The 16,489-nt window shown below is 37.6% G+C and overlaps 2 protein-coding genes across 2 annotated transcripts; both read left to right on the top strand.

Moving 5' to 3' along the window:
* The first annotated feature begins 815 nt into the window (after positions 1–815).
* Positions 816–5,294, top strand: LOC128200723 (uncharacterized). The gene is made up of 2 exons (XM_052895037.1): positions 816–2,737; positions 2,845–5,294. Exons 1-2 carry the CDS (start codon positions 816–818, stop codon positions 5,216–5,218), a joined length of 4,296 nt encoding a protein of 1,431 aa, XP_052750997.1. The 3' UTR covers positions 5,219–5,294.
* Positions 5,295–5,672: 378 nt separating this feature from the next.
* LOC128200722 (uncharacterized) lies at positions 5,673–7,534 on the top strand. The gene is made up of 2 exons (XM_052895035.1): positions 5,673–7,462; positions 7,510–7,534. The coding sequence occupies exons 1-2, from the start codon at positions 5,673–5,675 to the stop codon at positions 7,532–7,534; spliced, it is 1,815 nt and encodes a 604-aa protein (XP_052750995.1).
* The last annotated feature ends 8,955 nt before the right edge of the window (positions 7,535–16,489 follow it).

The following is a 16,489-nucleotide window of genomic DNA, read 5'->3' as shown; positions in this document are numbered from 1 at the left end:
TAAATGTACCCACTTATAGTTTTATTATTAATACAGTCCATTATAAATAAAAATTAAAAATACTGAGGGTACGCACTATACTTATAAATATAGAATTACCTTTTTTCCTTGATTTTAGTGCGTGCTCTGACAGTGCTTAGGCAACATCTAAGAAAATTGTTTTTTTTTATTTCGCATCCTTTATAAAGCTGATCCTTCTCGCCAAATCTGAACCAGTACAATGTTTAATACACCGCCGCGTGATAAACTGTTATCGTACAAAGAACGTCATAAATTAACCGATCGATTGGAATGTGCATCGGAGCATGTGCTCGCTAAGGACGCCGCCGCTGTAGTTCCCCCGCGTGGCACGGTACGGAGTAATATATCGCTACGTGGTGAAAAGGAGCTCTTCAAGCAGCAATCACGGCAACATCCTACGAGTATGAAGAACGAATCTACTACGTCATCTAAACTATCAAGGGCGTCAGAGGTCAAACGAAAACAGCTGGAACTGCAGGCTGCCCGCGCGAAGGCACAAATTCAGTTGGATTTGATTGATAAGGAGCTTGAAGCTAACCTGGCGATCATCAATGATGGCAGCAGGAAATCGGACCACTTATCCAAGTCCGCATCTATATGTGATCAACATGTTCATTCTCACGTTGAAGACTGGCTGGAACAAAGCAATGTGCAAACCGTCGTGTTATCCTGACCTGGATCTAAACACGGCACCGACGAAGAAGGCAGTGCCGGCTACCGATTGTCTACAAAACAGCCGCCCTGTCACAGGTATTGAAGACAGTATATTGCAACTAGCACACACCCTCAAAGATATGATGGTGAACTCGTCATCACGTCAGGATGAGCGTTTTCTAAGCCGCATGGCTACACCACGTGACCTACCTACCTATAGTGGAGACTGCATTGAGTGGTTACATTTCAAAAGTGCATACCAGGAATCAACAAGAGTGTGTCAATTCAGTGATTCAGAAAACCTTTGGAGGTTACGTCGTGCATTAAGAGGTGATGCTAAAGAAGCAGTCACCGATCTGTTAATCGGAAACACTTCGCCTAGTGACATCATGTCTGCGCTGGAGCTGAGGTTTGGCCGTTCCGATATTATTATACAATATATAACTACACAGATAAAAAAGTTACCACCTTTACCTACAAACTATCAACAAGATATTGTTAATTTTTCGATTAAAATAAATAATTGCGTTGCTACACTTAATACATTGAAATTGCATGATTATTTGCGTAGTCCTGAACTGGTGTCAGCAATAGCATCGAAATTACCAAGCATACTAATTAGTAAATTTACTGATTACGCATTTGATCGCTTATCGGACGGTACACCTAAACTTATGTTATATGCATCATTTTTAAAACGTGAGGCAGAAATGATATCGGCAATCAGTTTATCACAACCGCGAGAACAAAAGAAACTCGACGTGCCTACGTCATATAGCAAGCGAACAGATGAGCGCTATCGCCATAACTATAATAATAAACAAGTGGTATTTACAACAACGGCTGTTAATGAGAATAATTCTAAATTATGTCAGTTTTGTAAGAAATGTCAACACTTATTGCCAGATTGCAGAATATTTAAAAGGGCTATGCGCAGAGACCGATGGTATTTTGTAAAAAATAACAAATTATGTTATTGTTGTTTACTCGCCCGGCACGATCGTAGTATGTGCGCTGCACCTATGTGTGACATAGATAACTGTGGGCTGCCGCATCATCGATTATTACATTATAGGAAGCCTGCCCACACAGATATGCAACCAGTAGCCTCTGTGGAGATATCACCACCACAATACGAATCATCATCAGGCACGGACGCGACCATAGCCTACGTGGACTCCGCTACGAACGTGAGCGCGCCCGGTCACCTGAGCCGCGCAGACTCGGACGCGGTGACGTCATGTGATGTGATGCTAAAAATAGTGAAAGTTAAGTTAAGTGGACCCAATGGCACAGTGAGTACTTATGCGTTACTAGATGATGGAGCTTCTATATCAATGATCGATTCTGTTTTAGTTAATGAGCTCGGTCTTGAGAGTTTAACTTCTAGTTCTGTTAAATTTATTGATGCTTTTGGTGTAGAAGTCTATCAATCTGATGCTCCTAAAGTTTGTTTACGTATTTCTGGTCATGATAACTGTAACTATAATATAACTTTACGTAATGTGTCTGCATTAAAATTACCTATGCAAAATTTGTCCGTAATAAATAATATTCATTGTAAACATTTGTCATCTGTGAAACAATTTGTATGTACTGAAAACGTAGTGCCTCGTCTCTTAATAGGTGAAGATAATTATTTTCTTTTGGCGCCACTTGAAATATTGCATGGAAATAAATTTGAACCCTATGCAACGCGTTGTCGTTTAGGCTGGTCGATACATGGCAATTATAGTCGCTCAAATTCGTCATTAACACTGGGGCATAGCTTCCACGTTATGCACAGCGACGAGGTAAGTGAAATAAATATTTTAAATGATTTAGTTCAAAACTCATATAAACTGGACTGCATTGGAATCTCGACCTTATGTCGTGAGAATACGGCCGACTTGAGAGCGGTCAACATATTAGATCAGACCGCGCGTAATGTAAACAACAGGTGGGAAGTAGGATTGCCATTTGTTAAGGATGAATTATATATACCAGATAGTTATAACTACGCACTGTCGCGCTTACAGGGGTTGTTAAGAAAATTCAAAACGGACAGCGCGTACGCAGCTAGGTATCGAACAGAGATGCACAAGTTATTTGATAATGGTTACGCTCGAGAACTGAAGGAAAATGAACTTTCGGCTGACCGCATATGGTATCTTTGTCATTTCAAACGAGAATTCCAGATATAGAGAACCATACAAGCTCCTTGCTGGACCTTCTGCTGACAACACACCCGGATGGATATACCGTCAGAGTGGATGCGCCAATTGGCTCATCCGACCATTGTCTTATCCGGGCTGATGTCCCCAACACTCGACCTGATCCACCCCGTCCTATTGGACGACGTCGCGTGTGGCACTATAAGTCAGCAGACTGGGATGGATTGCGAGAATTTTATGCATCGTACCCGTGGAAGCAGCTCTGTTTTGCATCACATGATCCTAACGACTGCGCAATTGCCGTTAGCGAGGCTATCATTGAAGGTATGAAGCTATTTATCCCCAACCCGCTAGTGGCAATGGGATCGAAGAAGCGTCCGTGGTTTAACCGGTCTTGTAAGAAAGCCAGATTTGCTCAGCAAGCTGCATACAAGGCTTGGACTACGGCTCGCACTAACTCTGATCCTGAAATCAGTGATGCAAAGCGCAAATTAAATGCTGCTTCGAGGTCCAGTAAGAGAGTAATTGCCAGAGCCAAATTTGAATTTGTGGGCAGAATTGGTAGGCGACTATCAAGCCTTCCTTCTGGTAACCGTGCTTTCTGGTCGCTTGCTAAAGCTGCCCAAGGAAACTTTTGTCAGTCGTCTTTTCCACCACTTCGGAAACCGAATGGTAACTTGGCCTACAGTGCTAAAGAGAAAGCCGACTTATTTGGCATTCTCTTTGCCTCTAACTCGACTATGGACGAAGGTAATTCTGTACCACCTACCATCTTGTGTTGCGGAAGCTCCATGCCGGAAATTACTATAACACAATGTAAAGTCCGGCGGGAGTTACTATCCTTAGATGTTCATAAGTCGAGTGGGCCAGACGGTATACCGGCAGTGGTCCTAAAGCAGTGTGCTCCGGAATTGTGTCCTGTATTAACGCGTCTCTTCACGATCTCGTACTCCACAGGGCAATTTCCTTCGACATGGAAGACCACCCTTGTACATCCTGTACCTAAAAAGGGCGATAAGTCGGACCCTTCAAATTACAGACCGATTGCGATCGCTTCCCTTCTCTCTAAGGTGATGGAGCGTATAGTTAACGCACAGCTGTTAAAATACCTAGAGGATCACGATTTATTGAGTGACCGCCAATATGGCTTTCGCCATAGTCGCTCAACTGGTGACCTCTTGGTATATCTTACGCACCGATGGGCATCAGCCATTGAGAGTCAAGGTGAGGCGCTCGCTGTCGGTCTTGATATTGCAAAGGCATTTGACCGGGTCTGGCATCGGGGTCTTCTATCGAAATTGCCCTACTATGGACTTCCCGACAGCCTCTGTAAATGGGTCGCCAGTTTTTTATCCGGCAGACGTATAAAAACCGTTGTAGATGGTTGCTGCTCCGATAGCATGGATATTAACGCTGGCGTCCCGCAGGGCTCTGTGCTGTCCCCAACGCTGTTTCTACTGCATATTAATGATATGTTAACCTTCGGTAGCATTCATTGTTATGCGGATGATAGCACCGGGGATGCCCTTTATACGGGTCGTACCAATGTCTCCCGTTCCATCGTGGAGAACAATCGTGAACAGCTTGTGTCTGAAATCGAGAGAACACTAACTGGAGTCTCTGATTGGGGACGACAAAACTTGGTCCAATTTAACCCCTCTAAGACACAAGCTTGCGCGTTCACCGCTAAAAAAACCCCATTTGCTGTGGCCCCACAGTTCCAAGGCACGTCTCTTAACATCTCTAAAAGCATTGGGATCCTTGGTGTCGACATCTCTAGTGACGTACAGTTCCGTGGCCACCTCGAAGATAAGGTGAAGCTGGCATCCAAAAATCTCGGTGTGCTCAATAGAGCGAAGCATTACTTCACGCCGGATCAGCGATTAATGCTTTACAAATCGCAAATCCGGCCCCATATGGAGTATTGCTGTCACTTATGGGCGGGAGCACCTAGATACCAGCTTGAACCCTTCGACTCAGTGCAACGACGAGCTATGAGAATTGTCGATGATCCCATGCTTGCAAGCGGTATCGAACCCTTAAGTCTTAGGAGAGATTTTGCCTCACTCTGCGTGTTCTACCGCTTATACAACGGATTGTGCTCAGAGGAATTATTCAATATGATGCCTACGGCCACTTTCTATCATCGTACGGCTCGCCATCGGCAGGGAGTTCACCCTCATACCTTACAGCCTAAATGGTCGCGTACAACGCGGTTTCAGAGATGCTTTCTCCCACGAACACTCAGGTTATGGAATGAGCTCCCTGCCGAGGTTTTCCCGAGAGACTACAGCATGGGGTTCTTCAAAAGGGGGGTAAAGAGGTTTCTTCAGGGTCGGCAACGCGCGCGTAATACCTCTGGTATTGCAGGCGTTCATAGGCTACGGTAACCGCTTACCATCAGGTGGGCCGTATGCTTGTTTGCCACCTCAGTGGTATAAAAAAAAAAAAAAAAAAAAAAAAAATTTTGGCGTTCTAAATCCGAACAAACCCGATAAGCTAAGGCTAGTATTTGACGGTGCTGGTAAGGTCAACGGTTTATGTTTAAATGATTTCTTACTTACGGGACCCGATTTATATAACTCATTGTTAGGTATTATGTTGAGATTTCGGGAACATAAATATGTTATTGTTGGAGATATAAAGGACATGTTTTTACGTATACGCATCAGAGCTGAAGACCAACATTTACTTAGGTTTTTATGGCAGGAAGATGACAATTCACCAACAAAAACATGTGTCATGCAAAGTTTAATTTTCGGAGCAACTTGTTCCCCATTTATTGCGCAACACATAAAAAATAAAAATGCGCTTAAATATGAAGATTTATATCTATGATATTATATGGATGATTGTTTATATTCGTGTGACAGCGAAGAAAAAGCTATTAAATTAGTCCGCGAAATTACCGAAATTCATAGTCATGGCGGTTTCGAGATAGGCCGTTGGTCGAGCAATAGCAAACCGGTTTTAAACACAATACCGCAGCAGTCGCTCGCGCAGTCTGCTGTTGCTTTTAAACATGGAGCTAATAATACAACTGAGCGCACTCTTGGTTTGATATGGTATCCTAATGACGATGCATTTTCTTTTAAAATATCATTTAATCGTATTCCGCAAAATATATCAAATGGTATTGAGCCCCCAACAAAGGCTCAAATGCTTAGTATTTTGATGTCCGTATATGATATTCATGGATTTCTATCTCCTTGTATAATTAAAGGGAAAATATTGTTTCAAAGCGTGCATCGTAGTGGTGTCGAATGGAAATGCCACATCCAACCTAAAGAGTTTGCCCAGTTTACTAGCTGGTTACATGAATTAAAGAAGTTAGATACTTTACGTATCCCTAGATGTTATAGTAATTGTAGCGAGTGGACTCATTGTTATAACAATATATCGAATTATGTATCTTGTAATAATAATTTTGTAGATATACAACTACATACTTTTTGTGATGCCTCGACTAAGGCATACTCTGCAGTATCATATTGGCGACTGACGCGATCAGATGGTTACGTTCAAATTAGTTTCGTGGGTAGTAAAAGCCGGGTAAGTCCGCTTCGTCCCGTGTCAATTCCTAGGCTTGAACTGCAAGGAGCGTTGTTAGCCGCTCGTCTTGCGAATATCATTGATAGCGATCATAAAGATTTCAAACCTACCACACGCTATTTCTGGACTGATTCCAGCACTGTTTTACAATGGATTCGTAGTGATCCACGTAATTACAAACCGTATGTCGCTCACCGCCTTGGTGAGATCGATGAGTTGACGAAAAACTGTGAGTGGCGTTACGTGCCGTCTGATATTAACATAGCCGATGTAGCTACACAAGATGATGCACCACCACTCACGTACTCGAACTCGTGGTTTCAAGGTCCTGCGTTTCTACGCCGACCTGAGAGTGAGTGGCCTAAAGATCGCAAGTTCTCCAAAACATCGCAAGATGTCATTTGTGAGGAACGATCAATTAATGTGGTCACCTGTAGTTCAGAGTTATCTTTGCCTAGTGAAGATAATATCTCGAACTGGATCACATTAGTGAGAGCCACCGCCCGTGTATTATTGTTTATTAGAAAATGTCAGCGTAAGAATATTCAGCTTGATGTTTCTTTAATGAAAGAAGCTGAAAAATTGTTAACAAAAAAGTGTCAACAAGATACTTTTTTAACTGAAATATCTTGTTTACAACAAGATAAACCTATTATGCGTAATAGCCGTTTGCTTAAACTTACCCCATATCTCGACGAAACAGGCGTGCTGCGTGTCGGTGGCCGCATCGACCGCGCGGCTGGAGTAGAACCGTCTACTTTGAGACCTGTAATACTTGATGGTCGACATAGAATCACTCGACTCCTGGTTTACCATCATCATAAAGAGGCAATGCATGGATCTAACGAGCTCGTCGTTAACCAGTTACGACAGCAGTACTGGATACTTAAATTAAGACCAACGGTCCGTACTGTGGCTGCCCAATGCCTCAGCTGTCGATCACGGCGTGCCTCTCCGCAGCCTCAACGGATGGCCGATTTGCCTGCAGCGAGACTGCAAATTCACAGACGGCCATTCAGTTTCACAGGCGTCGATTTTTTTGGACCGATGGACGTTACTATCGGTCGCAGGAGGCAGAAGAGGTATTGCATGCTTTTCACATGCTTAACTATTCGTGCAATTCATATAGAAGTGACCGAAGATCTATCCACTGATTCTGCCATAATGGCCTTACGTCGAATGGGAGCTCGGCGAGGTTTGCCTACAGTTATTTACTCTGATAATGGTACAAACCTAAGAGGCGCCGATACAGAGTTAAAGCGTAGTATTGCAGAGATAGATGTGAAAGCACTGTGTGATGATGGAGCAATACGGGGGCTCGAATGGCGTTTCATTCCACCTGGTGCTCCCGAAATGGGAGGCGCATGGGAAAGGATGGTACGTACTGTAAAGACGGCACTTAAAGTGACCCTTAAAGAGCGAGCTCCTCATCCTGATACACTGGCTACCATTTTAACAGAGGTTGAAGCTTTAGTTAATAGCCGACCTATAACACATGTCTCTATGGATCCCAATTATCCAGAAGCATTAAGCCCTAATCATTTTTTGATTGGTACATCATCCACTGGTCCCATGTATGGACAATTTAACGATTCTGACCTTTCTTTACGAAAGCGTTGGCGTATAGCGCAACGCATTACTGATATGTTCTGGAATCGCTGGACGAGGGAGTACCTTCCTACGTTACTGCCCAGACAAAAATGGACGGAGGAAACCAGATCACTACAGATAGGTGATTATGTTTTAATAGTTGATCCCAAATTGGACCGTGGTTGCTGGCGTCACGGAATAGTCACCGCGAGTCATACAGGGGAAGACGGCCGCGTACGCGTCGTGGACGTAAGAACTCGGACAGGGCTAATGTGTCGACCAGTCACTCGCGTCGCCTTACTATCACCGGCAAGTATTGATAGTGCTAACTAGTTAGCACTAAGGAGGCAGAATTGTAGGCGACGCACTACGATTTAGTTTATATTATTATTATTTGTACTTTTTTACACCTATTTTTGTATACCTATATAAATGTACCCACTTATAGTTTTATTATTAATACAGTCCATTATAAATAAAAATTAAAAATACTGAGGGTACGCACTATACTTATAAATATAGAATTACCTTTTTTCCTTGATTTTAGTGCGTGCTCTGACAGTGCTTAGGCAACATCTAAGAAAATTGGTTTTTTTTATTTCGCATCCTTTATAAATATCTATTAATCAAACGAAACATAAAATCTCACAGAATTAAAATTTATACCTCTACTTCGCTCCATAATTTTAAACTTCAACAGTCTGTATTATTATAAAATATTTTTTTCGTCCTTGTGTAGGTTCTTGAAAAACTGTTTTGTACCAAAAAGCACGTAATCTTTGTCAACTACAACATTCTTTTTATAATTACAGTTGTAAAAATCTTTTATCAAAATTATTACATAATTCCTGAATACATCGCTTAAAATATCTATATAGCTTCTTTATATAATTACAAATGAATCTATTGATAGAATCGTTATCGCTAGCGAGTCTATGGAATAGAATAAGATGGCGGCTTGTGCTTTTTCTTTCTCATGTGAGCGCTGAGCGAAACAATTCTATCAATAAATTCATTTCTACCTTGTTTATGAGACAAAAATTCTTAGAGTTAGTGCCACAAAAATTAAAGTTACGATCACGTCCACGTTTATTCAATATGTTTGTATCAAAAAGTTAACTGTGCCTCTAGCGTATAGTTTCAGAAACTTAGATTTCTATACTTTATATATACTAAGTGTACACTTAGAAAAAAAACAAATAATCTGAGAACTCCATATTCTTAGAACTCGCTTAAAAAGATCGTACATTCACAAATAGAAATAACTACACTACAGATAGTTTTAGAGTAGGGTAATTTTCCGAGAGAATTGTGACCTTAACATTTCTGTGCCCAGCGAGTCGCGCGACCTGCATATGCAGGATTCAGTCTATTTTGAACCTAGATACAATAGTATAGAATCGTATATCTACTGCTGCCTAGTTCAGAAGTACCAAGGCAGGTGCATTTAACAGTTTCACGGTCAGTATACCTGCTAGAGCTAGGCCATCACTGTACATTATCTAATCAATAATGCATTTAGCTGTCAATGTATTAGATTATAAATGTACATATAATAATAAATAATAATAATATTATACCATATATAAAATTCTCGTGTCACGGTGATTGTTACCAAACTCCTCCGAAACGGCTTTACCGATTTTTATGAAATTTTGTGTGCATATTGGGTAGGTCTGAGAATCGGCCAACATCTATTTTTCATACCCCTCAATGATAAGGGTGACCCTCCCCAAAAAAAATCTTTTTTTATTTTTTAACAAATTTTTCCATTTTTATTTTATTATAGTTTAGCATTAAAAATACACACAACTTTAAATTTTCATCGTTTTACGATCAACCCCTGTCTTGTAATCGCGATTTTTATATTTCGCAATAAGTGGTAAAACAACGTTTACGGGGTCAGCTAGTAATATATAGATTATGTATTGAGGAGATATTATATATAGTGTATATATAGTGACTGTACAGAGATATTTGTGAAAAATCATTTTAATCATTTAAGCAATAGAAGTTGAAACAACTTTATTTAGAGTTTTTCTTCATCTGTAACATACGTATATTTGTTCTAACTTTACGCAAAAGCTCCATCAAATTAGAAATTTTCGCAGTAGTATTCGCAAAAATCTGATTTAATACTTTGTTATTGTTTTATAATTTGATTTTTGTTTCAGATATAATCATACAATAAACTTTATTAAAAAAAAAAATTAATCTTTGTATGTTTTATCTTGATACGCTATCTAAAATTAATTAATTATTTTTCTCCATCTAAAATCCACGCGTAAAAAGTGGCAGCCAAAATAAATATTAAATACAATCGAATTAAACGCTAAATAGGGATAATTATGTTAAACGTTCATACTAAATGGAGCTCGTGACCGCGGATTTGTATAGACAGATTAAAATATATTTTCAGATTTCAACTATGCTCCTTAGGGAAAATCGTTCGGTTCTATGAATAATATAAACGGGTTTCGACTTGGTGTACCTTCTTTGAATAATCCTGTATAGAATAGAAAGTTTACAAATTAGAACCGAGTTTAAGTTTATATAGCAAGTTATGATTCCAAGAATTTATTTCGTTAATATATTATAATACTATTGAAAGGTTTCTTCAGTGTCGGCAATGCGCACGTGACACTCTTAACGTAGCAAGCGTCCATAGGCTACAGTGACCGTTTATTATTAGAGACTCTCTCTAATAGAGAGATATACTTGTTTGCCACCATAGTGGTACAAAAAAAAACTTTATACAAGAGTCGTCTGCTTAAACACATCTGTCTCACTTGTTTCTTGAAATAACCATCCTTGCATTGCTATATTTAGACTTGACATGTGGGATATGGCAATGGAATTAATCATGTGACACAGTGGGTGCCACTTTTCATAGAGAGTCACCACCTTGTTTACCATTCTTTGTTGGTTAAATTCTATTTATTTTAAAAAGCGAAGTAGTACGAAAACGAAGTACTATAAATAAATGAAAATCAATTTTAATTCAAAATCGCAGAAGATATAAAACAAACAGAAAATTCAACTTTGGAGTGCTCTATTTATTCACTGCTTTCAATAAACTTCATAGCAGAATTCTGATAAACTTATTCAAAAGTCGTCACTTAGAAGATTAGCGGCGCAGCATGAACGTGACGGGAAAATATTAAAGTGGAATACGTAGATGTAAAAGAAGTCCAAGATTTACATTACTTACAAAAATTGCACTTAAAATTGTAACTAATTAAATTTAGAAAAACAAATAGTTAAGTCTTTACTGTGAATTAGTGGAGTCTTTTTTTTATATGTAGATATCTCTTTAAGAGACTATTCTATAATTAATCTAAATTTATTCGCAAATTAAATACAAATCCCATAGTAACTCGACTGATAGATATATTCGTATGGTCCTTTCAAAATTTTTTGTCATATTCTGAATCGTTTTTATTTAACAAAAATATGCAGTTTCGAATTCAACCTAAGTATACGAACTGAACAACAAAGCACTGACCACTTTTTATTCATCGTTTGTATATCTTGAGTTTTTCGTATATCGATGGCTGAGATGTCATTTTATTGGTTCAGCAGACCGACACCGGGTCTTCAAGGGTAGCCAGATTGAAAAGTTCAGTACTCAGCTTTGGAATTAGGGGAGAGCAAATTGAGTTATCGGGTAGACATTATAACTTTTCTTCCCGGAAACCAACGTTAACATAATTACGGAGTTTTCTTATGGCATTCAATTGTTTTTTTTTTTTTTTCTTAAACTCGTTCTAGATGGTAATGTATTTGAGATCGAGTAAGATAACAAGCAATTTGTATTCAACTGCCGATGAACTTAGTGATGTAAAAATAACTGAATCTAATTTAGATTTTTATTCTAATAAAGAAATTTTTCAGCAGTATTTTTTTATTTTATTTTACTGATACAACTAATATGTGAATTTTGTAGAAATGTTCAGTAAATTTTATTAAAAATATTTAGCATTCTTTATTTAAGGTAGTTTTATGGTTTTTTTAATTCTTTGCCGTTCAATTTGGAATATAATTGAATTGTAATATTATAAATTACTTTGAACGCATTAAAAATAAATGATAATAATGTTTGAAATATATTATGACTCTTCTATGCTTTATTTCACTTCGGTATCAAGAGTTTTTTATATAGACCTGGATGTATTTAAGCTGTGTTTTTTTGTCGAATATACATCTTGCCAATTGGATAATGAATATTTTAACAATATTAGTGATACACAATTATGAAAACTTTAGTACCAATCAAGAAATTCTGTAAAGCAAAGTAGCCTGAAAGATAAGTAAGTTCAAGTAGCAATAGGCTGGTCACATAATTCGAAGAATCGATAACCAATGGTGGAGTGACGAATTCAAATGCATTGCAATAGTAGCAAGTAAATACATTCAGGTGGTTTAGGACTATTCCTTATGGCAGTCTATGGGGAGGTTTATGTTCAGCATTAAAGAGATAATGGTTGAGATGATAGGCTGATATGAGGCGGTGATCGCTCTCTTCTGCTTTAGATTTTAATATTCTCGGCGAAATATGGACATATTGAGTAATCCATTATAGTCGACTAATCTATCTGTTTACCCCATTAGGGATAACAGTCGTAAGCATATTAGTTTCATATTTTATTTAATCTCTGTCAGAAATGTGATATTAAATAGATAAATAATACATATCACAGCAGTTCACAACTGGATGTAAGTCTCTCCTTAAGTCTGCTACTTTGTAAAATTTTAATTTACTTATCCAACTGCAGATATTCTGCCAGATCGTCGCGGCATATAGTTTATACACGACCCACATTATGCCTGTATAAATGCAGTCTCCACTTCAGAACTCGTTTACATAAATCATCTATCTGTTTGGAATATATGTTCTGTAAGATAGGGGCCAAACGAGTATGCTGCTCACCTGATCATATGAGATTACACCACCCATTAACACCCGCAGAGAAATTACAGTTGCGTCGCCGGCCTTTTGAGGAGAAATATGCTCCTTTCTTGTACATTTCAAAGCGAAAAATAAAATAAAAAAAAAGGATAAAGGTAACCAAGTTTTGTTTATATTATTATAGAAATACTCTCTAAACGAAATCAGTAACAAATTGAAACATTAAATCAGTGAATCGATTTTAGATTTGTAATATTATTGGACATCTACTGACTGTTTATATCCGAGTCATTTATTCGTTTTGTTTTCATTTTCTCTAGTTGAAAGAGACTGTAATAATTAAATACCAGCTTTATATTACGTAATTAGCAAATGGAGGATGCTCAAGCTATGCTAGATTTACACTAATGAATGGATTAAACTTACCTAGTATTCAACCGGATTTTGCCGGCGGCACGTACACGGCGCTGAGTTTTTATTGCAATTATCTCTGTAGCGTCACAAAATGAGAGATTTAATCCGTTCAAATTACAGACACATGCACGTCGACGAGTTTTGACTTGTAATGGGTTATTTACGTGACGAATGAGCGCTTCACGTTAATTGGAGGGATTATAAATGGTGACATTACGTAACTATTTGCATATGTTGCATACTATTTTATGATTGACTCTAATGTACTAGATTATTTTGTACATTATTTTACAATATGTGCATTTTTTTTATTTTGTAAAATCCTCGCACAGTTTGTACAATGTGTAATGTAAAATATACAAAGAGTTACATATACGTCGAAAAATAACGAAAAAGATTAGCTGATTTTCTGATTAGAATTCTCATTAATAACAGAAGTAAACATATGACGTTCAACATTCAAAAATTTACCACCATCATTACTACCAGAAATTTTGTAACCTTCCAACTATACTTCTGACTTGAAATTTTTGTTGGACTTCCACGACATCTATTTCAGTAAAATATTAAAAAAAAATCTTCCATACAAAATTTTTGCTGTATGTGCTTTTTTTTAGTTAAAAAATCTTTTTCACTAACATTCTTGAAAGAATACTAATTACGAGGTAGGTACTTAATGAAAATTAATCAATAAACGCAAAGTAAATGTCTGTAATGAATAGTTACATAATATTAGTAAATACCAGCTTGAAAATAAGAAAAGAAGTGTTTAAGTAAATAACATACATAAACCCCGAATAATGAGGTTACAATAATGGGCCAAGGCATTACCATTTCCGTACTTGATTTGTCATGTCACAAAATTACTTGTATAATATTTTTAGTAGTTAGAACAACGTAACAGCTGCACAGTTCAAGTATCTCAAGAACTTTACGTCCACAAGAAATATCTTGTCTCAGAAACTTTAGTTCTAGTAGAACGTTCTTTTATTGCATCACGAAATTCAGCTGCTTAGCACAGCATTCTTTTAGCAGTTAGAGTAAGTTTTTCATTAATTTTCGTAGTTGAAAAATGACTTTATGTAACTTGACCTGACTTGACTTGAAAAATAACCTTATATACTCATTACGATGTTTCATTGACCTAGAAAATGTCTCTGTATGATATATTAAGTTACAAAAACATTCCAAAAACGCACAACAAATATTTGGTTGTTTTCTAATACTATGCGAAAATCTAAAAGTGTAACATTTCAAATATCATAAATATGAATAAATTCATAACAATTTCTGTGATAAAACTTACCAATTAAAGTTTATGCCATCCTGAAAGCGTGCCTCTTTAGAAACAAATTGGTTTGGTTTGTTGATGCATTTGTAACTACCGAATATATATCTAGTTTATGGACTGCTATAAAGAACGGTTCTAAGTTACCTGCTACTATTATTTCCCTGCAATATATTTAAAATCATTGCAACATAAAGGAGATGCTTGTACCTCACTTCGCCTGTAAATCAGTCAAGAAACATTCTTCTCTGTCGGCAACCGACTCTTCTAATTAAATGGACTTTCAATTGTTACTTACATTTGCAAATCCTTCAATATACTTTAAATTAACTGATTTAAGTGAATCAAAATCATTCCTTATAGTATGGTTAAGGTCACAATAATATTCAATAGTGATCAATTAATGGTTGAAATGATGATAATATATTTTTTTTCTAATTCTAACTTCTTAACATCATTATCGCAATTTTATTAATATTCATTAATTGTAAAGCAAAATATTAGGCATTTAATGCAACTGTAAAATTGTCGTATAAATACTAGCTCAATTTAATATTTCCTCAGAATGCCAACATAAAATTATTTCTGCTCTTAATAGCTGAGTAAGCGTTGATAGTAGCGTCATTAATCTTCGCCCATGGGAATCTCATTTACTAGAAACTAAGATATAGCTTCTCCTAATATCCGATAATTAATATTTCCATATTACCCGCTAAAAGATAATACAACAATGTCAGTAACAGATTTATATTTTGACACAGATTTTAAAGATTACGCTGCATTATTTTTTTTGTGGAAACATTTCGAAAAAATAATAATATAGTATCTCCCTACAAACGCTTGGACAAAATCAGTCCAACTTTTTGTTTAAATAATGCATTTTTGTAATTGAATATTTTTGTATTTTTTAACTTTGAACGGCGAAGAAGCTACCAATCTACCTGCTGGAAAGCAGTAACTGTTACCTATAGATACAGGCTACACCGTATATATCATAGAATATTCTATAACGCGCATGGTGCCCTCATTCTTGAGGCCTCAAGTGTTATAACATCCGGCTCTGTACCATCACAATATCTCACATTTCAAAATGAAATAGTTTTATAATTTGTCATTTTTATCACACAAGTCATCATATTAATGTTTTGTAATTACTATATTTTAACAGTAAGACTAAGTGAGGCTCGCATCGCATCACGGCCGCTTTTGATTAAGGGTCCCAGACGGTCCCGAAACAAGTCGAGTATTCTCGACTAAAATGCATGTAAGTCAATACAATTAGTCATCTAGTTAAAATATAATGTGAACTTAATAACCATGTTGTGGTTAACCTTCACATGAGATTGAGTACCTACTTTTTTTTAATGGACGATAATAGAATGATATACGCTGATGGAGCACTGATGAAGGATGATAGGTGGAAATAAAAATACATCTGAAATTCAACACGATGGTTTCCAGGGGAGACAATAGGTTGTCGTCTGATAAGCTATATTACTAGCAATAAGACAGGTAGTCGGCATTGCTAACAATCTCCTCCCCCTCTGCCCCGAGGTTGGGTCGTTATCATCATCATTATTTCATCTTCAGATATAAGCCTCCCCCATAGACTGCCATTAGGAACGGTCCTGAGCTACCTGCATCCATTGACTCTGCAATGCATTTGAGGTTGTCACTCCATATAGTAGAGGGTTGTCCTACACTGCGTTTGCCCGTACGGGGTTGTCACTCAAGTACCTTTCTTCCCCAACGGTTGTTGGTTCTTCGAGCTATGTGACCAGCCTATTGCTACTTCAGCCTGCTTATCCTTCGGACTATGTTAGTTACTTTGATTCTTGCGTAGATATCCTCGTTTTGGATTCTGTCACACAAAGAAACTTCGAGCGTAGCCCTCTCCATAGCCCGCTG

This window comes from Galleria mellonella, unplaced genomic scaffold (assembly GCF_026898425.1).
Source record: "Galleria mellonella isolate WM207_F2 unplaced genomic scaffold, CSIRO_AGI_GalMel_v1 utg26198, whole genome shotgun sequence".
Classification (NCBI taxonomy): domain Eukaryota; kingdom Metazoa; phylum Arthropoda; class Insecta; order Lepidoptera; family Pyralidae; genus Galleria; species Galleria mellonella.
This window is presented reverse-complemented; position numbering and strand designations above follow the sequence as displayed.